At 34.0% G+C, this 27,616-nt stretch overlaps 1 protein-coding gene across 1 annotated transcript in view; it reads left to right on the forward strand.

The window, feature by feature from the left end:
- Window positions 1-27,616, forward strand: part of LOC136027902 (secretin receptor-like) — a gene marked incomplete in the record, with an annotated part of 69,613 nt that overhangs the window by 23,758 nt on the left and 18,239 nt on the right. The window contains 1 exon segment of the mRNA XM_065705333.1: window positions 7,258-7,349. Within this exon segment, the coding sequence (XP_065561405.1) occupies window positions 7,258-7,349 (92 nt within the window).

Raw genomic sequence — 27,616 nt, forward strand, 5'->3', positions numbered from 1 at the left:
AAAAAAATCATTATAACATTTCTATTATTACAAAACTATTCTTTTCAAATTTCCTTTAAAAGTTGATTTTAAAAATAGAAACCATGTGACAGTGTGGTTACCCACGTGGTCAAATCACGAGGTCATCAACTGGCTTTCAGGTATCCTACAGGATTTTGACACTAAAAGGCACAATTTTGGACTAAAGTTGATATTTTAGCCGAAAAAAATCTGGATACGCTGATGGTAGTTAGATATTATAGCTACTATTTCTGAAATATTTTGTCTGTTATGCTGCAATTTTTAATTTGAGACCAGAAACGGGCCCCAACGCAGCCACGCTTGCTCCTCCTCTACACCTCCTCCTCTATTCAAATCAAGTCCTTCTTTACCTCCTCCTATCAAGGTCCAAGTTTGTTCAAGTCCCTTTTATGATCTCTTCCCACTTCATTAAAGGACGACCTACTTCCCCTTTTGCCCCGTATGGACAGCCAAAAAGCTTCTTTATTTTACTATTGAAGGCATAAAAAATACATCTATAACTTTTCTGTGGCAAGAATATATCCGAAAATACAAGTTAGACGGTGTAGTCCTTATAGCTCTTAAATTGTATCTATTATACATCATTTCTAAGTCCTTGCTTAAATTGTAGAATGACTATTTCTTTTTATAAACTATAGTGTCAGTTTGGTATTGGGGATAATTAAATTAAAAAACAAATTTCCAACTGAAAGTAATTAGCAGCATTAAAACTTAAAAAGAAAGGATTAATGACGTATCTGAGGGGGTTACTCACCCCAGGGACACTCAATAGTTATACTCCTTTAGCTAATCCTAAACTCCTCTAGGTCCCAGGCCTAGGGTCGGTTGGGCTTGCGACCCTCCACCCGAACCTAATTGCAACGAATAGTGATGTTATTGCCTCGGATGATTGATGTTCTTTTTCCCTCTGAGAGCTGCGTGCTAGTCAATGGCAGACGCAGTTCATCTTTTGAAATCAATACTGGAGTCCGTCCGGGTTGTGCTGCTGCCCCAGAACTATTTAATTGTGTCATCGACTACATTATGACTCGAACCATAAACCGCCTCCAGTTTGGGTTGCATTACGGTGATAGAGTACTTTCAGACGCTGACTATGCCGATGACCTTGCTCTTGTCTCCGATTCACCGTCAAAGCTCACAGAAGCCCTAAAGATCCTTGCTGATGAAGCCTTAGAGATAGGGCTGTCGATTAATTGGCAGAAGACAAAAGTGATGTTTGTTGAACCCCGTAACTCGCCGCGTCCCCCACTAGTCCTAATGGTCGGTGACAAACCAGTTGAGATTGTTGAGGAATTTACATACCTTGGCTCCATCCTCTCAAATGACGGATCAATCCTTAAAGATCTAGCCCACTACTGCTGAGGCAAAGCCTCAGCAGTAGTGGGAAGACTAAGTGCCCTTTGGAGGAACTAAGACTAAGTACACTGAGGAGGCCTGGCTACACTTCAATTCCTGGTCACTTAAGAAGGGCACCATAACTTTTAAATTCCCTTTGAATGAGCTCTCTCACGATATTCTAGGACCACTAGGTCGAAAATTAATTCGCATATTCTAAGACCACTAGATATTCTAGGACCACTAGGCCGATTAATGGACCACTAGGTTGAAAATTAATTCCCGTCAGTGATCGTTCTTCTAGCAAAAAATACAAAATTCCACATTTTTTCCCGATAAGTGCTTGAGGCGCCTACATTAGAGCTCTCTTATGCGCTGAATCTGATGGTGTGATTTCCATATGACTTTTAGGGGTGTTTCCCCTTTTTTTCAAAAATCAGGCAAGTTTTCTCAGGCTTGTAACCTTTGATGGCAAAGATTGAACGTAACGAAACTTATATGTTTGAAATCAGCATAAAACCTCGATTCTTTTGATATATCTATTGGTATCAAAATTCCATTTTTTAGAGTTTCGGTTACTATTGGGCCGGGTCGCTCTTTACTTACAGTTCGTTACCACAAAGTTTTTGATCCCTATCCCTATGTTTTCCGACCGCTGGTTTGTTATGATCAACCCTGGTGAAAGAAAAAAGAAATAAACTTGGGAAAATGCGGTCGCTGTGACCAACCCTTTCAGAAAAAAAAGCTAACTTTTGTGTTCTTGAATAAGGGAGCTTCAAACCCCGGGTATATGATTATTATTACAATTCGTTACGATGAAATTTTTGACCGTCAAGATCTGGCGAAACAAATTTTATGAAATACAAAAACGATTAACAAATTGAATAAAAATGATAACTGACACAAAAAAAATCGGGTAATTTTCAAAGAAGAAAAAGAATCTGAAAAATCGTGAAAGTTGCTACCCATATTGATACTACAACAAACATGCTCTTCAGTGAAGGTACACCCTTACATAATCGCTTAGAATTGGGGACAAACCCAGGGCAAACCAATCACGGTTGGTTTATCCGGGCCGAAACTCGACACAGCATCCATGTAATAGCCCAACGCTGAAACTCAGTGAAAGAAAACGTCGTAGGCCAGTTCTGGATTAAAAAGTGCCGATTTCCAAATAGAACAACATGGCACTGACTGAATAGAATTTCTGATTTAATAAATATTAATTTATTATATTTAATCTGATATTATTATTATCTGATATTATCTTGATGTTAATATTAATTTAATCTGATTTAATAAAATATTAAACACAAAAACAAGTTTTTTCAGCTGAACATAAGAAACAACATTAAAACATAAAACAAATAGAAGTTAGTATGTATGTGAGAGGTTCTCTTCCTCGTCAATACCTCGCTCTTTACATTAAAGTTTGAATTTCTGCTCCAATTCCTTAAGAATGACTCCTGAAAAACAAAGGCCGTTTAATTAGAATAAATTGCCCTTTTAAACGTACTAAACAAAAACTTTAGCGTAAAGTTTAAGGTATTGACTAGGGGGTGACCGCCCTCATATACGCAGTAATTTCTGTTTATTTTAAATTTAAATGTTGCTCCTTACTTTCAGCCGAAAAAACAAATTTTTTATTTATTTAATTTATGATCATTTTTAAATAATGCTGGGAAATCCGCCCTCCTCCATGAAAAATTTCCTTCGCCCATTAATAATGGAAAATCCCCTTCTCCCATGAAACATTCCTCCATGGAAAGATCCTCCGACGTAAACACTCCCCTCCCGACCCCCGCCCAGCAGAAAATTCCCCCTTGAAAATGTCTGTAGACTTCCCACCAATACTATGTGTAAAAAATGGGCAAAGATCATAACTTGCAGCCCTTCCCCTGGGGATTCTGGAGGGTTAAGTCATACTCAAAGACATAGCTATTAGTATTTTTCGACTATGCTGAACAAAATGGCTATCTATAACTTTTTCTAGGGTAACTTTAGGGAGAAGTACTGTGGGAAGAGGCTAGCTGCCCTCCAATATTTCGGTCACTTGGGCACTAGAACTTTCGATTGCCGATGAATTAAACCCTCTTCAGCCCTTCTACAATTTTTGGTTCGATATGATTACGCCTGGAAAAAAAATGAAAAAAAACACGTTTCCTTCTTGAAAAAAAATTAAAAATTCAACAGTTTTGTACATAGGAGCTTGAAACCTTTGTTCCACTCTTTTTCAAAAATTGGGCAAATTTTCTCAGGCTCTTAACTTTTGATGGGTACCATTAAATTTGATGAATTTTAAATATTTTGAGTAAGCATCAATATTTGATTATTTTGATTTATCTATGGTTATCAAGACCCTGTTTCGTAGAATTTCGGTTACTAGTGAGCCAAATCTCTCCTTACTTACGGTTCATTACCACGAAGTGTTTGATAAGTAAAATAGAATAAAATGGTACCAACTGAACAGAACACCTGATTTAATAAAATTTAAGTAAAAAAAAGCAATTAAATAACCATTTCAGTGACTTTAATTGTCACAGACATGCAAAATACTGCCTCACTATTCTAGAAATTAAAAATAATAACTATCCATGTTGTTTAATAACCATGTCAGTGACTTTGATTGTCACAGACATGGAAAACACTGCCTCACTATTCTAGAAATTAAAAATTATTTTACAAAATTATTTTATACAAAAATTATTAGCTACAGCTAGGACATCTGATCCATATTGTTCTTTGTTTTGTTTTTTATTTTTTTGTTTTTTCCTTTTTTCTTTTTTTAGTCATGTTCTAAGAATTGCTCAATTTCTAAGAAATTAAAAATTTAAGTAAAAAACAGCAATTAAATAACCATGTCAGTGACTTTAATTGTCACAGACATGGAAAATACTGCCTCACTATTCTAGAAATTAAAAATTATTTTACAAAATGTGACCGTTCTATTTTTGTATTTTCAGTGGTAATTAAAAGAAATAATAAGAAAAATTATTAGCTACAGCTAGGACATTCTGATCCATGTTGTTTTTTGTTTTGTTTTTTATTTGTTTGTTTTTTCCTTTTTTTAGTCATGTTCTAAGAATTGCTCAATTTCTAAGAAATTAAAAATTTAAGTAAAAAACAGCAATTAAATAAACATGTCAGTGACTTTACTTGTCACAGACATGGAAAATACTGCCTCACTATTCTAGAAATTAAAAATTATTTTACAAAATGTGACCGTTCTATTTTTATATTTTCAGTGGTAATTAAAATAAATAATAAAAAAAAATATTAGCTACAGCTAGGACATTCTGATCCTTTGTTTTGTTTTTTATTTGTTTGTTTTTTCCTTTTTTCTTTTTTTAGTCATGTTCTAAGAATTGCTCAATTTCTAAGAAATTAAAAATTTAAGTAAAAAACAGCAATTAAATAAACATTTCAGTGACTTTACTTGTCACAGACATGGAAAATACTGCCTCACTATTCTAGAAATTAAAAATTATTTTACAAAATGTGACCGTTCTATTTTTGTATTTTCAGTGGTAATTAAAAGAAATAATAAAAAAAAATTATTAGCTACAGCTAGGACATTCTGTTCCATGTTGTTTTTGTTTTGTTTTTTATTTGTTTGTTTTTTCCTTTTTTCTTTTTTTGTCATGTTCTAAGAATTGCTCAATTTCTAAGAAATCAAAAATTTAAGTAAAAAACAGCAATTAAATAAACATGTCAGTGACTTTAATTGTCACAGACATGGAAAATACTACCTCACTATTCTAGAAATTAAAAATTATTTTACAAAATGTGACCGTTCTATTTTTGTATTTTCAGTGGTAATTAAAAGAAATAATAAAAAAAAATTATTAGCTACAGCTAGGGCATTCTGATGCATGTTGTTTTCTATTTTGTTTTTTATTTGTTTGTTTTTTCCTTTTTTCTTTTTTTAGTCATGTTCTAAGAATTGCTCAATTTCCAAGAAATTAAAAATTTAAGTAAAAAACAGCAATTAAATAACCATGTCAGTGAATTTAATTGTCACAGACATGGAAAATACTGCCTTACTATTCTAGAAATTAAAAATTAATTCACAAAATGTGACCGTTCCATATTTGTATTTTCAGTGGTAATTAAAAAAAATAATAAAAAAAAAATTATTAGCTACAGCTAGGACATTCTGATCCATGTTGTTTTTTGTTTTGTTTTTTATTTGTTTGTTTTTTCCTTTTTTCTTTTTTTAGTCATGTTCTAAGAATTGCTCAATTTCTAAGAAATCAAAAATTTAAGTAAAAAACAGCAATTAAATAACCATGTCAGTGACTTTAATTGTCACAGACATGGAAAATACTGCCTCACTATTCTAGAAATTAAAAATTATTTTACAAAATGTGACCGTTCTATTTTTGTATTTTCAGTGGTAATTAAAAGAAATAATAAAAAAAATTATTAGCTACAGCTAGGACATTCTGGTCCATGTTGTTTTTTGTTTTGTTTTTTATTTGTTTGTTTTTTCCTTTTTTCTTTTTTTAGTCATGTTCTAAGAATTGCTCAATTTCTAAGAAATTAAAAATTTAAGTAAAAAACAGCAATTAAATAAACATGTCAGTGACTTTAATTGTCACAGACATGGAAAATACTGCCTCACTATTCTAGAAATTAAAAATTATTTTACAAAATGTGACCGTTCTATTTTTGTATTTTCAGTGGTAATTAAAAGAAATGATACAAAAAAATTATTTAAAAATTTATGAAATTAAAAATTTAAGTAAAAAACAGCAATTAAATAAACATGTCAGTGACTTTAATTGTCACGGACATGGAAACTACTACCTCACTACTGAGAGACATGATTTTTGAGCAAAATGGCATCGATTGAACAGAATTCCTCATATAATCCAACAAAAACTAAAAACAGCAATTAAATAACCATTTCAGTGACTTTAATTGTCACAAACATAGAAACTACTACCTCACTACTGAAAGGGCTGATTTTTTAGCACAATAACATGGCATCTATTGAACAGAATCCCTCATTTAATAAAATAAGAACAAAAAACAGCAATTAAATAACCATGTGTGTGACTTTAACGGTATGGACTATGTTATATGTGCGAAGTTAGGTCAACGTTCTGATCTGCAGCACCGAGTCCAATTCCTACTGGTTTGTGCGTATTGTGATATTGTGTATCGTATTGTATTGTATATTGTGTATCGTATTGTGTATTGTATTGTGATATTGTGTATCGTATTGTATGTGATATTGTGTATTGTGTATTGTATATTGTGTGATATTGTGTATTGTGTGCGTATTGTGTTCCTACCGGTTTGTGCGTACTGGTGTGTGAAACTTAAATTTATTCAGCATTTTGTTGCGGGTATGTTTGGTGAACTACACTGAATTGGAGTCCCACTGGTTGTGGGTATTTCGTAAAGTTCACATTAGTAGCAGTCTATATAAATTTGTTTTACCTTTTGAGAGCCTCACATACATATAAACTAAAGTAAAATTATATTTGATAAGTATATTTGCTATACTTAATTAAAGTAGCATTATTTATCTCAGTTTGTAGATTAGAGAATTTAAATTTGAAGTGCATGCAACAAGTACTGAAGCTGCTATGGTTTTTACGATATTGAAAGAAAATATCACAAAAATATTTACAAAAAAATAAATGGCTTTTTGGGTATTTCATGAAGTTCACATCAGTAACAGTCTACCTCAATTTCTTAATCTCTAAGAGCCTCCCATACATATAAATTAAAGTAAAAATTATATTATATAAGTATATTTATCACACTTAAATAAAATAAAATTATTGATCTCACTTTATAAATTAGCCAATCTAAATTTGAATCGCATATAATAAATACTGAAGCTTGTATGGGTTCTATGATGTCTAAATTGTTATTTTTTCCTTTCAGATTAACTTCATATTTTTCTTGCATATCATATGGGTGCTATTACTGAAGCTGCGATCATCTGTTTCAGCAGAAACAAGAAAGTACAGGTACAGGTAAATAACCTATTATTTGAGGGAATCCGACCAATCATTGGTCAAAAATAGTTCATTTACCTATTATTTTAGAGGACATAAGGTCTATTTCCTTAATGAGCTAAACTGTCATTTTTCAACTAATTTAGCCTAAGTATTCAAGAAAAACAGAAATTGAAAAACGACTTGGCACGCTCTTAAAAGAATGGGGGGAGGGGGAGAGGTCAATTTTGAAAAAAATGCATCAGATATCATATGTGATAGGAAAAATGTTGCATTTCTTATCACAAGTTTGTTGGGAGGGGGGAGTCAAAAGGCTTTCTTTCCATGGGCAATACTGTTTTAATAGCGAAAATATTTACTTAGAACATAATAAATAAAGAAATGAATTCAACTCCTGCTCGAGCTTTTTCATATTTTGCCTACAACTGTCTAACCGACAAGTCAAACACGAATGTTCACAGCTCGGTCAAGTTATCTTAAGGTTGAGTCGTTAAGAACTCCAACTTCAAGACTCGTTAAGAACTCGTTATGTGTCCAACAGACATTAAGAACCTAGTAATAGAACGAGGTAAAACAATAGTGGCATACAAGATATTTCAAAGTACTTGACAGAGAGCGATAGTGACTGGGAATTCTGTTGGCTCAAATTTACCATTAGTTTTTTTGTTCTACATTAAATAATTTTTTTTTTTAACTGAAAGCAAGGAGCGACATTAAAACACAAAACGAACAGAAATTATTCCGTATATGAAAAGGGTTATTCCCTCCTCAACGCCCTGCTCTTTACACTAAAGTTTGACTCATTCTCTCAACTCTACTTTCGAAAAAAGTAAAAACTTTAGCGTAAAGAGCGAGGCACTTAAGAGGAAATAGCCCCTTTCATATACGGAATAATTTCTGTTCGTTTTAAGTTTTAATGTCGCTCCTTCCTTTCAGTAAAAATAACTTGTTTTCTTATTTAATTTCTGAACGTCTTTGAATTAATGACTAATTTGATTTTGGCTCGCCGCACATGAATAATTAAAATGAAATTTGCATATTAATTTTTTTGGCTAAATTGCTTCCTCTTAGTTTTGATCGGACGATTTTGAGAAAAAAGAGTTTGGAAGAGGAGGCCTAATTGACCTCCAATCTTTTGGTTACTTAAAAAGGCAACTAGAACTTTTAATTTTTTACGAATTTTGTATTAGTAAAAAATATACGTAACTTACGAATTAACTTACGTAACGAACTTCGATATTCGTATGTTTTTATTACGTATATGAGGGGGTTTCACCCCTTGTTAATACCTCACTCTTTACGCTAAAGCTAAAATTTTGCCCCAATTGTTGAAATTACTAAAAATACTTTAGCGTAAAGAGCGAGGTATTTAGGAGGAGATGAAACCTTCATATGCGTAATAATTTCTGTTCGTTTTAACTTTTAATGTTGCTCCTTACTTTAAATTGAAAAAACTTTTTCATATTTACTTTTTCACTTTTTTTGTATTAAATAAAGCTAGAAATCCTGTGCCCCCTTCATGGAAATTCTCTCCCCTCATTACATATTCCTTCAAGAAAAGATCCTTCCGCTTAACCCCCTCCCCTCAACCTCCTCCCAACCAAAAAATCCCTCTGAAAATGTCTGTACACTTCCTAATAACCGTTACTATATGTAAAACACTGGTCAAAGTTTGTAACTTGCAGCCCCGCCCCCGGGGACTGTGAGGGATTAAGTCATTCTCAAAGACATAGTTATTAGGTTTTTCTACTATGCTGAACAAAATGTTTATCTCAAAATTTTGATCCGTTAACTTTGGGAAGAAATGAGCGTGGGAGGGGGTCTAGGTGCCCTCCAATTTTCGATCCCTTAAAAAGGGCACTAGAACTATCAATTTCCGTTAGAATAAGCCCTCTTGCGATATTCTAGGACCGCTATTTTGATACGATCACCCCTGGGACTTCCAACATTACAGTTTTATGATATGCTGAATGTGATGGTGTGATTTTTGTTAAGATTTTATTACTTTTAGGGGGTGTTCCCCTTATCTTTCAAAATAAGGCAAGTTTTCTTAGTCTCTCAACTTTTGATGATTAAGACTTAATTTGATGAAACTTATATATCTAAAATCACCATAAAAATCCGATTTTTTTGAAGTATCCATTAGTGTCAAAATTCCGTTTTTTAGAGTTTTGTTTACTGCTGAGCCAGGTCACTCCTTACTGCAGTTAGTTACCACGAACTGTTCGATAATATAAAATCGGTCAAGTGTCCACGATTTCAAATTATGAATAGTTTCAGGGGAGTCGTTAATATGTTTTGCTCCCTAGTAGCTCCCGAACAATTCTCGTGCGCAGAGTTACATCCATGTACTATATATTCCACGCGAATGAACTATGATAACACAGAAAAAGACCTAGTACAAATTTCTGCCGATTGTTTTTAGTAAAAGTTTGTGCTACGTACGGGAAATTATCTCCAAAATAATCCCAAAATAATGTCTTAAATAATGTCCTCATTAATGTCTTGTTAACTATATTTGAAATTTGGAAAGTCTAAAGTTATTGAAATTGAAATGCTCGCCTCGCTTGAAATTTTTTATTCCGTTTTAATTCTCGTTGTCAGAAAAAAAGTGCTCAATTAAAAAAAAAAAAAAAAATGGACATTGGATGCTACCTTACAAACGGGATCTGTAAAAGTAGTCTTGGGCTATCTCTTACTCTAGTAAAGACCACTTTGTCTTAACTAATTTTATTGCCTTTAAAAATTACTAGAGATGTAATATATTCAAAAAATGAACATTAAACAGCGCTTTCAAACAGTTCGTGGTAACGAACTGTAGTAAGGAGCGACCCGGCTCAATAGTAACCAAAACTCTAAAAAATTGAATTTTGATGTCAATAGCTACGTCAAAATAATCGCATTTTTAATGCTGATTTTAAATATATAAGTTTAATCAAGTTTAGTCTTACCCATCAAAAGTTACGAGCCTGAAAAAATTTGCCTTATTTAAGAAAATAGGGGGAAACACCCCCTAAAAGTCGTAGAATCTGGAATGATTCAGCGTATCAGAAAACCCTACTGTAGAAGTTTCAAGCTCCTATCTACAAAAATGTGGAATTTCGTATTTTTTGCCAGAAGACAAATCACGGGTGCGTGTTTATTTGTTTTTTTTTCATCTTTTTTCTTTTTCCCAGGGGTCATCGTATCGACCAAGTGGTCCTAGAATGTCGCAAGAGGGCTCATTCTAACGGAAATGAAAAGTTCTAGTGCCTTTTTTAAGTGACCGAAAAAATTGGAGGGCATCTAGGCGCCCTCCCACGCTCATCTTTTTCTCAAAGTCAACAAATCAAAATTTTGAGATAGCCATTTTGTTCAGCATAGTCGAAAACTATAATAACTATGTCTTTGGAGATGACTTACTCCCCCACGATCCCTTGGAGAGGGGCTGCAAGTTACAAACTTTGACCAGTGTTCACATATAGTAATGGTTATTGAAAAGTGTACAGACGTTTTCAGGGGGATTTTATTTTGTTTGGGGGTGGGGCTGAAGGGAGGGGGCTATGTTGGAGGATCTTTCCTTGGAAGAATCTGTCATGGGGGAAGAAAAATTCAATGAAAAGGGCGCAGGATTTTCTAGCATTAATATAAGAAAACGATGAAAAATAAATATGAAAACGTTTTTTCAAATGAAAGGAAGGGGTAGCATTGAAACTTAAAACGAACAGAGATTATTACGCAAATGAGGGGTTCTAAAAATACTTTAGCATAAAGGGCGAGGTATTTAGGAGGAGATAAATACCTCGCTCTTTATGCTAAAGTATTTTTAGTAATTTAAACTATTTATTCTACGGTCTTTCTGATTCAGGGGTCATTCTTAAAGAATTGGAACAAAACTTACGATTTAGTGTAAAGAGTGAGGTATTAACGAGGGTACAAACCCCCTCGTATACATAATAAAAATATAAGATTATGAAATTTTGTTACGTAAGTTAATTCTTAAGTTACGTATATTATTTACTAATAAAAACATTCGTTAAAAATTAAAAGTTCTAGTTGCATTCTTAAGTAACCGAAAAATTGGAGGGCAACTAGACCTCCTTCTCCACCCTTTATTTCTCAAAATCGTCTGATCGAAACTAAGAGAAAGCCATTTAGCCAAAAAAAGAATTAATATACAAATTTCATTTTAATAATTTATGTGAGGAGAGCCAAAACCAAACATGCATTAATTCAAAAACGTTCAGAAATTAAATTAAAAAAAAAAAAAATTTTAGCTGAAAGTAAGGAGCGACATTAAAACTTAAAACGAACAGAAATTACTCCGTATATGAAATGGGTTGTCCCCTCCGCAATCCCTCGCTCTTTACGCTAAAGTTTGACTCTTTGCCACAATTCTATTTTTTAAAACAATTAAAAGCTTTAGCGTAAAGAGCGAGGGATTGCTGAGGGGACAACCCATTTCATATACGGAGTAATTTCTGTTCCTTTTAAGTTTTAATGTCGCTCCTTACTTTCAGCTAAAAAAATTAGTTTTTTTTATTTAATACAAACTAGGCCCGGTAAAAATGGTCCATGGCTCTCTCTTAGTAGAATAAAGACCACTTTAGTTTAACTAATCATTGCCCTTAAAATTTTCCTAAAATGAACCTCATCAGAGAAGTGAACATTAGATGGTGCTTCATAAATAGCTCATAGAAAAAAAGTAGTGTATGGTAGTCACAGACGCCAAAAAACAAGAAGAACAATAGGGAATTTCTCAAAACAATGGAAAACAAATTATAATGAATATTTCGGCCATATGTCCAAGGGCCGTCCTCAGCAATACAAATAAGAAAAAAAAGCTTAATAGAGGATAAAATTAATAAAACTAAAATGAACAGTTGTTCAAAACAGTCCCAGCATCCTTACCTCAGCGAAGTATAACCAGGACTGGTAAATAAATTGTGATAAATAAATAATAATAATATTTCCTTAAATAGGGATTTAGAAGAATATTCACTTAATGTTCTATGCACAAATTTAATTAAAAATGACCTTACGAAATATTGTAAAAAACCAATAGATAGTAACACAGAACCTGTCACAAATAGACCTATGAGATCAGCAGTGAAAAAAGATAGGCTGGCATTAAAAATATGTTTCTAAATCATTTTCTTTCATTTCAATGAATTGCCTCGTTTCATCACAATTTATTTATCAGTCCTGGTTGAACTTCGCTGAGGTAAGGATGCTGGGACTGTTTTGAAAAACTGTTCATTTTAGTTTTATTGATTTTATCCTATAGTAAGTTGTTTTTTCTCATTAGTTTTGCTGAGGACGGCCCTTGGACATAGGGCTGAAATATTCATTCTAATTTGTTTCCCACTGTTTTGAGAAATTCCCTATTGTTCTTCTTGTTTTTTGGTGTTTGTGATGGAAAGGCAGTGGCAGTGTGGTCTTCGTCGCTATTTATATGGTAGTCTCTGGCTATAATTAAATAAAAAAACTAGTTTTTTTAACTGAAAGTAAGGAGCGACATTAAAACTTAAAACGAACAGAAATTACTCCGTATATGAAATGGGTTGTCCCCTCCGCAGTCCCTCGCTCTTTACGCTAAAGTTTGACTCTTTGCCACAATTCTACTTTTTAAAACAACTAAAAACTTTAGCGTAAAGAGCGTGGGACTGCGGAGGGGACAACCCATTTCATATACGGAGTAATTTCTGTTCGTTTTAAGTTTTAATGTCGCTCCTTACTTTCAGTTAAAAAAACTAGTTTTTTTTATTTAATTTCTGAACGTTTTTGAATTAATGCATGTTTGATTTTGGCTCTCCGCACATAAATTATTGAAATGAAATTAGTATATTAATTTTTTTTTGGCTAAATGGCTTTCTCTTAGTTTTGATCAGACGATTTTGAGAAATAAGGGGTGGGGAAGGAGGCCTAGCTGCCCTCCAATTTTTCGGTTACTTAAAAAGGCTACTAGAACTTTTAATTTTCAACGAACGTTTTTATTAGTAAAAAATATACGTAACTTAAGAATTAACTTACGTAACAAACTTTTATATTCTTATATTTTTATTATGTGTACGAGAGGGTTTTTACCCTCGTTAATACCTCGCTCTTTACACTAAATCGTAAGTTTTGTTCCAATTCTTTAAGAATGACCCCTGAATCAAATAGGCCGTAGAATAAATAGTTGAAATCACTAAAAATATTTTAGCATAAAGAGCGAGGTATTTATCTCCTCCTAAATACCTCGCTCTTTATGCTAAAGTATTTTTAGAACCCTTCATATGCGTAATAATCTCTGTTTGTTTTAAATTTCAATGCTATTCCTTACTTTCATTTGAAAAAACGTTTTCATGTTTATTTTTTCATTGTTTTTTTTATAGTAATGCTAGAAAATCCTGCGCCCTTTTCATTGAATTTTTTTCCCCCATGGCATATTTCTCCAAGGAATCCTCTGGCTAAGTGTTAGACCAAAAGTACTCCCTCGTCCATTTAGTATTATTGCAATAGCTGTTTTCTATTATTCCCCAAATCAAAATATCGAGTCAAAACGTAATTTTGTCCAGCAATTACAGGCAAGTGCTGATTTTGTTATTTCTAAGTACCCCAATGCTGGCCTTTTTTTAGTTGGCGATGCCAACGACCTTAAAATGGATTCCTTTTGTGCTTCACTTAAAGTAAAGCAAATTGTTAAAACACCGACGACTCGGGGAAATACCTCTCTTGATGTTATTTTAACTAATATGTATAATTTTTACAGCCCTCCCTCAACTTTGCCCCCATTAGGTGGGAGTTGTCATTTTTCCATTCTTTTGTCCCCCTCCTCAAATTTTAAGCATACTTTCTCAATAGCTTATAGCACTTACCGCCCTCTTCAAAATTCTGGTCTTCTTTCTTTCGGTATGTGGCTGAGTACTGAAGATTGGTCCGACATTTATAGTTTACAAAACCTCGATGAGAAAACAGCCACGTTTCATAAAAAGCTAATTGATAAATATCAAATTTGTTTCCCAGAAAAAAGGTTTAAAAGGTGCTCAAGTGACAAACCCTTTATTAATCAAACAATAAAAACATTAATTAGAACCAAATTGAAGCTGTTTAAGAATGGTAAACTCGATCAAGCCAATATATTAAGAAAATCAATTAAAAGAGAAATTCGTAAATTGGCACGATCATACTACAAAAACAAGATCGAAGAATTGTTCACTAATAAGCCAAAAAACTGGTATTCTGAGGTTAAAAAGCTATGTGGCAGGAGTCTTGACCAGCTTAATTTCAACTTACCAGAGCCCCCTGATGTTACTGCAAATAATCTAAATAAATTTCTCGCTTCCATTGTCCAGAGCCTTCCAGCATTGCCAATCCAATTATCAACAGGAGCCCCATCCCCCTTTTTCCCGACTGTTTCCCCGTCTGAGATTGAAAGAAGAATTGATAAACTAAGAAAGACAAGTGTTTGTCCTTTGGATATCCCGTTTCCCCTTATTAGAGCCTTCGGTGACTTCCTGTCTAAGCCCTTGTCTGTCCTGTTTAACGAAATTACTAAGTCTGGGCAAATTCCAACAATTTGGAAACAGGGTTTTATTACCCCTTTGAAAAAGAAAAATGGAAAGCCTGGCTTTGATGGTGTTCGGCCTATTACGCTTACTCCTATTTTTTCAAAATTGTATGAAGGATTCCTTGCAGATTTGCTAAAGGAAAAAATCCTACCTCTTACTGACCTGAAACAATTTGGAAACCTAAAATCAACTTCTACTTCCCACTACCTCGTTTCTCTTATTGACCACATCGGGAAAATCCTCGAAAAACCTAATTCCTGGCTAAACTTAATTTTTATTGACCTTCAGAAAGCCTTTGACCTTGTTAACCACAATATTTTAATTGAGAAACTAGAAAGCGAGTTCAATATCGATCCCTTACTGGTAAAATTGGTTGCCTCATTTTTAACAAATAGATCACAGGTGGTTAAATACCAGAACCATTACTCAAATCCTCTCCCTATCTACAATGGCATACCCCAAGGCACTCTCCTAGGCCCCCTCCTTTTTTCAGTCATGGTTAACAGCCTTGCGAAGGAAGTTCCTGACCGTTGGAAATTTGTTGATGACCTAACGATTGTTGAAAGTTGCTTCAGAAATTTAATAAGCGACCCTATGAGTATTCTCAATGAAATTGGAAGTGAGGCTTTGGACCTAGATATGACCGTAAACACCTCTAAGTCCATGATAATGCCGATTTGTTTCCTCAAATCCTCGCCCTATTTTCTTAATCCTATCCCTCCTGAAATTTATGCATCCTCGGTTAAATTACTTGGAGTCACAATTTCGTCAAATTTAAAGTGGGATATCCACGTTAAAGATATCATCCATAAAGCTAATGCGTCTATCGCCCTCCTTAAGCTCCTAAATAAATATAGCGTCCCCCCTTCTCACTCCTTAAGGTTGTACACGTCGTTTGTCCGTCCGCATCTTGAATATGCTTGTCCAGTTTGGCACCCTGGCATCTCCCGTGAAGAATCAGACAAAATTGAGTCAATACAAAAAAGAGCCTTGCGAATAATTTTCAAAGAAGGCAAGGTGCCTTACTCTCTGCTCCTAAAAAAAGCTAGTTTGGAAACCCTTGAGCGAAGGAGGTCGTCGTTGTGCCTCCGTTTTTCAAAAAATGCAATAACGAACCCTCGGACGGCAAGTATTTCCCCCAAACGTCACTCACCATCCAGGTTACGACAGCCTCGAGCTGTTTCTGAGCCCATCCCAGTTTTGTCCCCCATTCGTTGCGTTACCTCCAGATATAAAAAACCTTTGTCCCCTTCATCACAGAAAAAATAAATAAAATAGCCAACTAGTTTCGCCTCCCCCCCGTTTTTTTCTCTTTCATGTGAGGTGCTTTAGGTCGTTGTTCGTTTGATTCGTTTGTTCCCACCGATTGTTTATATGTTCTCTTTTAAACCTTTTCAACGCTAATTTTATCTCACTCTTTTAGTTTTGTTTTACGACTTACCTTTTCAACTTTCTGACATATTGCCGTTTAATTTTTTCTTTTTTTTTGACAAATGAATGGCTTTGCCTTTCTGATTTAGTTGTTTTTGACATTGTTTAACCAGTTTTTTAGTTGTTGTGCTATTTTTATGATGTGTTTTTATTTTTATGGTTTTATGACTCTGGAATGCGAATTCCGGAATGCGTCCCTCGGGGCTTGTGATAGTTATTTTTTGAAATTAACTATCTTATCTTATCTAAGAACATTTATCCCTCACATAGTTGAAATTGTAAATTAATACCCCCCCCCTTTTTTTTCTTTTTTTTCTCACTCCACTCTTATCTTATAGTTTGAGTGTTTATTTTGCAATTGCAAACTTTGTAATTCTTGCTAGCTACATTTTTGTTTAAATTTGTTTTCCCTGTTTTAACTTTACGAGTTTTTATCGTTTGACTTTTTATTGATTGCAATTTATGATGTTGTACTGACGCTGAAGTGCGAATTCGGCCCTTTTGGGCTTGTGATAGTCGCTTTGTTGAAATAAATATTATCTTATCTTATCCTAAACACTGGTTGAAGTTTGTAACTTGCAACCCCTCCCCCAGGGACTGTGGGGGAGTAAGTCATCCCCAAAAACATAGTTATTAAGATTTTCGACTATGCTCAACAAAATGGCTATCTCAAAATTTTGATCCGTTGACTTTGGGAAAAAAATGAGCGTGGGAGGGGGCCTAGATGCCCTCCAATTTTTTTGGTCACTTAAAAAGGGCACTAGAACTTTTCATTTCCGTTAGAATGAGCCCTCTTGCGACATTCTAGGACCACTTGGTCGATACGATGACCCCTGGGAAAAAAAAACAACAAAAAAACAAACAAATAAACACGCACCCGTGATTTGTCTTCTGGCAAAAAATGCAAAATTCCACATTTTTGTAGATAGGAGCTTGAAACTTCTACAGTAGAGTTCTCTGATACGCTGAATCTGATGGTGTCATTTTCGTTAAGATCCTACGACTTTTAGGGGGTGTTTCCCCCTATTTTCCTAAATAAGGCAAATTTTCTCAGGCTCGTAACTTTTGATGGCTAAGACTAAACTTGATGAAACTTATATATTTAAAATCAGCATTAAAATGCGATTCTTTTGATGTAGCTATTTATATCAAAATTCAATTTTTTAGAGTTTTGGTTACTATTGAGCCGGATCGCTCCTTACTACAGTTCGTTACCACGAACTGTTTGATAAAGACGGTTTTAGCTGAAGAAATTATGGACTTTGAAAATTACTACAAATTTACCCTATCAAAAAAGTGGAACTTGGATGGTGTTTTGTAAACGATGTTTGGAATACAAATGGTCTGTAGTTCTCTCACTGGAATAAATGCCACTTTAGCGTAACTAATTATGGCTTTTAAAACTACTAAAAATGTACCTTATCCAAAGAATCGGACATTGGAGGGTGTTTTATAAACTAAGTCTAGTCAAAAAGGTTATACGGTTCTCTTTTGCTTAAATAAGGACCTCTTTAGCATAACGAATAATGGTATTTAAAAAATTACTATAAATGTACTGCGTTTGAAACACTGAACATTGGAAAGTGCTTTACAAACGAGGGCCTGAAAAAATGGTTTATTGCTCTCCCCTGCTGTAATAAAGACCCCTTTAACTTAAATAATCAGGGCTTTTAATAATTACTGAAAATTGACCCTATTAAAGAAGTATATATGGGATCATAATTTATTATCGAGTTTCAAAAAATGGTCTATGGTTCTCTCTTGATGCAATAAAGGCCACTTTACCTTAGCTAAATATGGCCTTTAAAAACTACTGAGAATTTGGTAAAGAAAAAAATACTAAAAACTACCAAAATTTTAGCTGAACTAATTATGGCCTTTAACAAAAACTACTAAAAATATACCTTGTCCAAATAATTGGATATTTAATAAGGATTTATATACAAGGTCTAGTCAAAAAGTGTATATGGTCCTTTTTTGCTGAAATATGGACCTCATTAGCATAACCAACTATGTTATTTAAAAACTATTAAAAACATACCGAATTCGAAAAAGTGAACATTGGAGAGTGTTTTACAAACAAAGGCTGGAAAATGGTTTCTTTTTCTGTCCTGCTGTAATAAAACCTGCTTTAATTTAAATAATTAGGTCTTCAAAAATTATTGAAAATTGACCCTATCAAAGAAGAAATCGAGTTTCAAAAATATTGGTCTCTGGTTCTCTCTTCAGAGGCGCCATTTGGGGGGTTCAAGGGTGGGCAAATGCCCACCCCAGATTTTTCAGGGGGGCGCCAAGCTTCCACCACAAAAGGCCCTTTGCCGGCCATAGTAATCCATTATGTTCAACATAATCCATTCTGTCCAATTGATTTGAAATTACTGCACACCTATTACTTTCACCGACGTATTGTTTACTTAAATAAGAAAGTTTCTCGCTGAGGAGGTCCAGCCTTTAGTCTGGTTGAATTTTCCACTTTCAGTTTAATCACTTAACCTCGTTGATTATGATGTTTGATGTTATAATTAATCTTAAAGGTCAGTGTGGGTGAGTTCGACATTGGGTTACATGCAACACACGGGTGCTGAAAATGAATTTTTACTTAGAATATTCGATCGATGTGCTGCCAAAACTCGCATTTTTTCTTAAGTGAAAGTTGGGGGGGCCAAAATGGAGTTCATGCCCACCCCAAGGTTTGGCCGAAATGGCACCTCTGTCTCTCTTGATGCAATAAACGCCACTTTACTTTAACTAATTATGGGCCTTAAAAACTCCTAAAAATATATCCTATCCTAAGAATTGGACACTGGATGGTGCTTTGTGAACAAGGCCTACAAAGAACAGTGTATGGTTTTTTCTCGCTGAAATGGCCACTTCAGCCGAACTAATTATTGCCTTTAAAAATTGCTAAATATGCACTCTATTCAAAAACTGAACACTTGACGGTGCTTTACAAAAAGGCACTGGCAGAAATGGATTGTTGCTCTTTCCTTCTGTGATAAGGAACACATTAGCTTAAATAATTATGGCCTTTAATTAACTATGGCCTTTAATAAAATTACTACAAATACACTCCATTTAAAATAGTTGACATAGGATGGTGCTTTCAAACGAGACTTGTAAAATATGGTCTTTGACTCTCTCCTTCTTTAGTAATCAGGACACTAGCTTAGATAATTACAACCTTCAAACATTACTGAAGCTGTTTGTCAAAGAGTTCGAGGCAACGAACTGTAGTAAGGAGCGACCCGGCTCAAAAGCAAACGAAACTCTAAAAAACGGAATTTTGACGTTAAAAGATACATCAAAAACATCGAATTTTCATGCTGATTTTAAATATACAAGTTTCATTAAATTTAGTCTTTGTCATCAAAAGTTACGAGCCTGAGAAAATTTGCCTTGTTTGGAAAATAGGGGGAAACACAGAGGCACCATTTGGGGGGGTCAGGGGTGGGCAAATGCCCACCCTAGATTTTCGAGGGGGGCCCAAGCTCATTCTAACGGAAATGAAAAGTTCAAGTGCCCTTTTTAAGTGACCAAAAAAATTGGAGGGCATATAGGCCCCCTCCCACGCTCATTTTTTTCCCGAAGTCAGCGGATCAAAATTTTGATATAGCCATTTTATTCGCATAATCGAAAACCATAATAACTATGTCTTTGGGGATGACTTACACCCCCACAGTCCCTGGGGGAGGGACTGCAAGCTACAAACTTTGACCAGTGTTTACATACAGTAATGGTTATTGGAAATCGTACAGACGTTTTCAGTTTTTTTTTGGTTTGGGGGTGGGGTTGAGGGGAGGGGGCTATGTGGGAGGATCTTTCCTTGGAGGAATACGTCATGGGGGAAGAGAAATTCAATGAAAAGGGCGCGAGATGTTCAAGCATTACTATAAAAAAAAAACAATGAAAAAATAAAAATGAAAAAGTTTTTTCAATTGAAAGTAAGGAGTAGCATTAAAACTTAAAACGAACAGAGATTATTACGAATACGAGGGTTCTAAAAATATTTTAGCATAAAGAGCGAGGTATTTAGGAGGTGATAAATACCTCGCTCTTTATGCTAAAGTATTTTTATTAATTTTAACTGTTTAATTTACGGCCTTTCTATTAGAGGTCATTCTTAAAGAATTATTAGGGGTCATTCCTAAAGAATTAGGACAAAACTTAAGATTTAGCGTAAAGAGCGAGGTATTAACGAGGGGACAAACCCCCTCATATACATAATACAAATATAAGAATATAAAAGTTTGTTACGTAAGTTAATTCTTAAGTTACGTATATTTTTTACTAATAAAAACGTTCGTTAAAAATTAAAATTTCTAGTTGCCTTTTTAAGTAACCGAAAAATTGGAGGGCAGTTAGGTCTCCTTCCCCACCCCTTATTTCTCAAAATCGTCTGATCAAAACTAAGAGAAACCCATTTAGCCAAAAAAAGAATTAATATGCAAATTTCATTTTAATAGTTTATGTGTGGAGAGCCCAAATCAAACATGTATTAATTCAAAAACGTTCAGAAATTAAATAAAAAAACTAGTTTTTTCAACTGAAAGTAAGGATCGGCATTAAAACTTAAAACGAACAGAAATTACTCCGTATATGAAATGGGTTGTCCTCTCCGCAATCCCTCGCTCTTTACGCTATAGTTTCACTGTTTGCCACAATTCTACTTTTTAAAACAATTAAAAACTTAAGCCTAAAGAGCGAGGGATTGCGGAGAGGACAACCCATTTCATATACGGAGTAATTTCTGTTCGTTTTAAGTTTTAATGCCGCTCCTTACTTTCAGTTGAAAAAACTATTTTTTTTTGTTTAATTTTCACAATAAGGCCCTTGTAAAAACGTCTTATAAAATTTTTGAGCATGAGCGGTAAGGTTTTTTTTTGTATAGCATTGGGTTCGGACCGCTTGGAATATTAGCCCTTAGTTCCTTTTTAAACCGTAAAATTATAGTAAAACGATAACCTAACAGTCGATAATCAACTTTTTCAAGGGATAAATATCATAGATGAGTACCTGTTACCAGATATATCATTTCATAACGTCTAGGGATGAGGTTGTACAAGAAAAAGTAAATCAGGCACAAGAAGCAGATTGTCTGAATCAGGGTCTTATCTAGGATTTTTTCTCGGGGAATATTTTAACCAAGGATTTTTTTCGGGAGGGTTACACAAATAAACTAAAAAACGCATATAAAATTATTTGTATCCATTTCTGTTACGTTTTTACGAATCAGACAAACATTTCAGGGGATGGGGGTTCAAATGCCCTACCCTCCTGGGTACGGTCTTGGTCTGAATACTAGCCTTCTTTCATGTATAATCTGTGGTTAGTAAAATTTGAATTTTCAGTGTACCTTTTATTTCAGTAAGAAGTATAGATAGATAGATAGATGGGTGTATTTCAAAAACCCATGGGCCATATACACACAAAAATATCAATAAATAACAAACAAGCAAGGAAATTAACAACAGTACGAACACGCACAAAAAACAGAATTCAACGCAAAAAGTGCCTAGTCAAACTATAAAAGAAATTAGTCATATAAAACTTTTTCTTCTTATTAAGGATTTATCTATATATACTCCCACTCGAAAAATTGTGGTTGGGTTACGATTTTGTAGAATACCCGGAAGCATCAAATTAATCCCATGCAAATAAATTTCCCGTAAATCCAAGAGCACCGGGCATTTCCGGAGAAAATGATCCAAGTCTTCATCATCATCTTTACAAAGGGGACAAGCATACCACCTATCAGGACCAACTATCATTTTATTTTTGTCGAACGTTTTTTGCCTGTTCTGGATTGGAAGACAATTCGCCCCAAGCTGAATCCAACGACGTAGAATCATAGCCGGTAAATTAAATTTAAAATAAACTTCCTCTCCAAAACTAGGTTTTGCCTGATTATGATGTTGTAGGGTTGTAGAATCTAAAACCAGCCCTTGCCAATGCTGAATTTCCTGACTCTCTAATATAAATCGTACCTGGCTTTCTAAATTTATTGGTACATCACTAGAGCAAAGACCATTATTCCATAAATAAGGCATTCCTACTTTTTCTAGTAATGATTTAATTTGGGATGACCACGAGGTTTTTAAACCACATTTCAACATCTCAAGAAGTATATATCAACAAAATAATAACAGCAAACCACAGATTAAAAAAAAAAAACAGAAAAAAACAGGAATACAATTAAACAAACAAAAAATAGAACATTGAAGCTATAAGATGGTCCAACGCAAGAAGTTTGGGCGACTAATAACAGAGTAATCTTTGGCGCTTTAACATGGAGTTAAAAAGTAAATCAGGCACAAGAAGCAGATTGTCTGAATCAGGGCCTTATCTAGGATTTTTTCTCAGGGGATGTTTTACCCAGGGTTTTTTTTCGGGAGAGTTACACAAATAAACTCAAAAACGCATATAAAATTGTTTATATCCATTTCTGTTACGTTTTTACGAATCAGACCAACATTTCGGGGGGGTGGGGGTTCAAATCCCCTACCCTCCTGGGTACAGTCTTGGTCTGAATATTGGCCTTCTTTCATATATAATCTGTGGTTAGTAAAACTTGAATTTTCAGTGTACCTTTTATTTCAGTATGAAGTATCTATCAACAAAATAATGACAGCAAACCGCAGATAAAAAAAAACAGGAAAAAAAGAAAAACAATTAAACAAAAAAAATAGAACATTGAAGCTATAAGATGGTCCAACGGAAGGAGTTTGGGCGACTAATAACAGAGTAATCTTTGGCGCTTTAACATGGAGTTTAACACAAATTTTACTGACCCAATTGACAGTGCAGTGTTGCCTAGTACAATGAGAAAAATACAAACAAACTTTGTTTTAAGTCATTATATTTCTTGTACGCTACGAAAGCTTGGGACATTATCTTCTCCAAAGTACCATTTCCACCCCCTCCCCAAGAACCAAAAATTGGATGTTTTACAGCTCAATATTTTTTAAATATCAAATATTCAGGGCTATTCTAACCTTAGGGATTTTAAAACCGACATTCAAACTAATATTCATAGATGGTATTCTAGCTTATCGTGCATAGGTCAGAGGCGCCATTTGGACCAAATCTTGGGGTGGGCATAAACTCCATCTTGGCCCCCCCCCCCCCGACTCACTTCGTGCCGCGTAATCATCTAGGAAATGGGCATTTGACAGAACTTGAAAATTTTATTATGTATCTTACCTACTTCCAAAGTTTACAATAATTAATAGCAAATAGCGTAATTACCCCAAGGGTCGTCAAGTAATTACGCTCTTTGGTTAATAGGCGTGCAGTAATTTCAAATCAATTGAACAGAATGGATTATGTTTGACATAATGGATTGTTATGGCCGGCAAAGGGCCCTTTGTGGTGGAAGCTTGGGCCCCCTGGAAAATCTGGGGTGGGCATTTGCCCACCCCTGACCCCCCCCCCCAAATGGCGCCTCTGGCATAGGTAGATGACATCTTACGTGGCCTGCCTAGCTACACTGGTAGGATCAAGAGCAAAAACTAGGGCATATATGGGTCTATCACCATTGATACTAAATGGAAAAGAATTTCTGTATAAAATTAAGTATAGAGACTAGTAGAGGGTGATCTTTACTTTTTAACGTCGATAAATCACTTTTATGTGCCCTAGTTTCCTGCCCTGATCCTGTCAGTCTTCTATTTACAATAACGTGTCTTGCCATTTTAATCTATGGGTCATTTTGTAACTAATATACCTACAAAATGTAGTAATCTGTTACCATCGCTATTCTCTTTCTGTACACCCAATTTACTTAAGCTAAGACACCATCTATTCGTAAATGTTCCAGTATAGGCGTTAAAATCCTAACAAGAAAATCGTATTTTTATTTGGAATATTATGTATTTAGGTGTATTTTTTCCTGTCACTGTGTGCAAAATTCATCTGAATTACTACTGTCTCCGTCAATCAGTCCTTCCAAGGCATAACTTAGTCACAGAGTGAGCAACTAGAATTCTATTACTAAAATCTTCCTAACCGTACTAACACCACTTGTGAAGAATTTGGGAAATCTAATCGCCCCCGCATTTGTTGTGAAAGCAGGAATTTCGACAGTGACATTTGTTGTCATAATTCAATTAAAGAGGTACAAAAGAAGAACTCACTCTCAAGAAAGAGTGACTTTGTCACTCTGTTTAGTCTGCAATTAAGGATATACTATTACTGTAACATCTTATTTTACGTTGTATGTATTAAAGTTTCTGGCCCCTCATCACTTAAGCCACCAGTGTTTTGATGCTATCAAACAACAAAACGACTTTATTTCCCGTTTTCTAGTTTGTTTTAGGCCCATGAAACATAATTATAATGACGATAATGCTCCTTTATTGTTAGCTATTATTAATTCTCCTGGCGCCTTGAATTTATCCTGAGAAAAGCATCCAATAATTTCTAATTTAATTTTAATTGTAATTTTAATTTTGTAAAATTAAAATTAATTTTATTTAATATTAATTTTTATTAATTTTAAAAATTAATTTTCCAAAATAGTAATTTTGGGGCAAATTAAGATTTAAGTGCCAGAAATAGAAAAATACCTATAGGTAGTGGTGCTACCTAGCATAAAAAGTATTCTTACTGGGGCATAGCTCACCCCAGTGATTATTGCCTAGCATTATGGCCGTATATAGCCCCCACCCCATCTTAGAAATATTTCTTGACTCGTAACTTGGTCGTGAAAATACAGCTAAAAACACTATCTCTACAACAAATCTAGAAAATCCAAAGTGTAAATTATCGTTAAAAATACAAGTAAAACTAGACTCCCCCGAACAATTATTTGGTGCCCCCACCTCCCAACAAAACTTTATTCATCAACCCAATTCAATTAATTGATCAATCCATTAATTGATCAACTAATTATTATTTCAAACTCTTTTAGCTGGAAAAAAATAACAATCGAACTATTTGTCCGTAATTTTTCAAATTTAAAGAAAATTTTATGGTATACCAATCCAAAATTTCTCTCCCCCCTCCCTCACCTAGCACGACATTAATAGAAAAGTTAAATTTTTTTTCGTAATGTTCCATATTTAAGGGAGATGTTAGTATATTCAAGTCTAGGCCGCACCCCTTTACGAGTACATATTTGTTACATAGTTATTCTTGATTACGCTATTTTTGAAAAAAAAATTGATTCTTTTTAACATGCAGATTTTTAGCATTGTCTAGCTTTGACATTTTTAATAAGCGCCGCGTTTGAACAGAAAAAGTTAATTATAGCTCTTTGAAACTAGAAGAGCTATTATTAACTCTAGAAGGTATTATTATAATAATAGAAGCTATTATTAACTCTATTATTATTAACTCAATAATCCTAAAATTATTCTTGATTACGCTATTTTTGTTATTCTTGATTACGCTATGATTCCAGGACGTTGTTATTCTTGATTACGCTATTTTTGAAAAAAAAAATGATTCTTTTTAACATGCAGATTTTTAGCATTGTCTAGCTTTGACATTTTTAATAATCGCCGCGTTTGAACAGAAAAAGTTAATAATAGCTCTTTGAAACTAGAAGAGCTATTATTAACTCTAGAAGGTATTATTATAATAATAGAAGCTATTATTAACTCTATTATTATTAACTCAATAATCCTAAAATTATTCTTGATTACGCTATTTTTGTTATTCTTGATTACGCTATGATTCCAGGACGTTGTTATTCTTGATTACGCTATTTTTGAAAAAAAAATTGATTCTTTTTAACATGCAGATTTTTAGCATTGTCTAGCTTTGACATTTTTAATAAGCGCCGCGTTTGAACAGAAAAAGTTAATTATAGCTCTTTGAAACTAGAAGAGCTATTATTAACTCTAGAAGGTATTATTATAATAATAGAAGCTATTATTAACTCTATTATTATTAACTCAATAATCCTAAAATTATTCTTGATTACGCTATTTTTGTTATTCTTGATTACGCTATGATTCCAGGACGTTGTTATTCTTGATTACGCTATTTTTGAAAAAAAAAAATTGATTCTGTTTAACATGCAGATTTTTAGCATTGTCTAGCTTTGACATTTTTAATAAGCGCCGCGTTTGAACAGAAAAAGTTAATAATAGCTCTTTGAAACTAGAAGAGCTATTATTAACTCTAGAAGGTATTATTATAATAATAGAAGCTATTATTAACTCTATTATTATTAACTCAATAATCCTAAAATTATTCTTGATTACGCTATTTTTGTTATTCTTGATTACGCTATGATTCCAGGACGTTGTTATTCTTGATTACGCTATTTTTGAAAAAAAAAATGATTCTTTTTAACATGCAGATTTTTAGCATTGTCTAGCTTTGACATTTTTAATAAGCGCCGCGTTTGAACAGAAAAAGTTAATAATAGCTCTTTGAAACTAGAAGACCTATTATTAACTCTAGAAGGTATTATTATAATAATAGAAGCTATTATTAACTCTATTATTATTAACTCTATTATTAACGCTCTAGAAGAGCGTCTTCAAATTTTAACCAAGAGTTGGCCATATCGGGGGTAATAAGTTTATGCACTGGCCAAAACAAAGTCCATAGAATATTAAAGCCGATAAAATTAACTATATGTCTTGAATCGCAAGATTTTTTTAATAGTATTTCATCGGTGGCCAACTGCTATTAATTTGCAAAATTGCCGATTAAATCTGAAAAAGTGCCAATCAGAAAGATACCACCGCTCTTAAGGGGTTTCGACACTTTGAATCCCTTGTCCTGGTCCGGTGGCACCATTTATAAACTCGTGGTTATATAGAAACAAATCTCTCAGATTTTGTTGCCCCAGCCCTGGCCCAGAATACTCTAGAATATGAATTTTTTGTGGGAGGAATTTAAGGGTGAGAAGCTGAATGGCCAAATCAACAAAACAAAGCGAAAATACAAAAATTGTAAGGAAATATTTATAAAACTGTCATTGTGATTTACTGGTATAACCTTTATTCTTGAAAGAGTTGGAGGCAAAATACAAAAAAAAATGCATTTTTGATCTTTTTAAACCTTTTCTTCTTAATCATTTCCTGGGGTCTTAAGGCAAACTGGAGCAAGGGTGGGGCTCACTTCTCATCTGTGAAGGTGTAGGGAAATCCTTGGAAACTTTACCCTAGGCCTGTTGGCTAACAACTTAACCCTCGTTTTCTCCCAGGTATTTTTAATATTTCCTTCATTTTTAATCAAAACTGAACTTAATCAAGATTAAATGTGGGTTATATATCTCAGAGAAACATTTAGTTTATTTGGAAAAAAATCATTTGACTTAAACAATATTTACTCTATATAACTTAAAATTTCAAACTGTTAAACCAA

Source organism: Artemia franciscana, chromosome 6, assembly GCF_032884065.1.
Source record: "Artemia franciscana chromosome 6, ASM3288406v1, whole genome shotgun sequence".
Lineage (NCBI taxonomy): Eukaryota > Metazoa > Arthropoda > Branchiopoda > Anostraca > Artemiidae > Artemia > Artemia franciscana.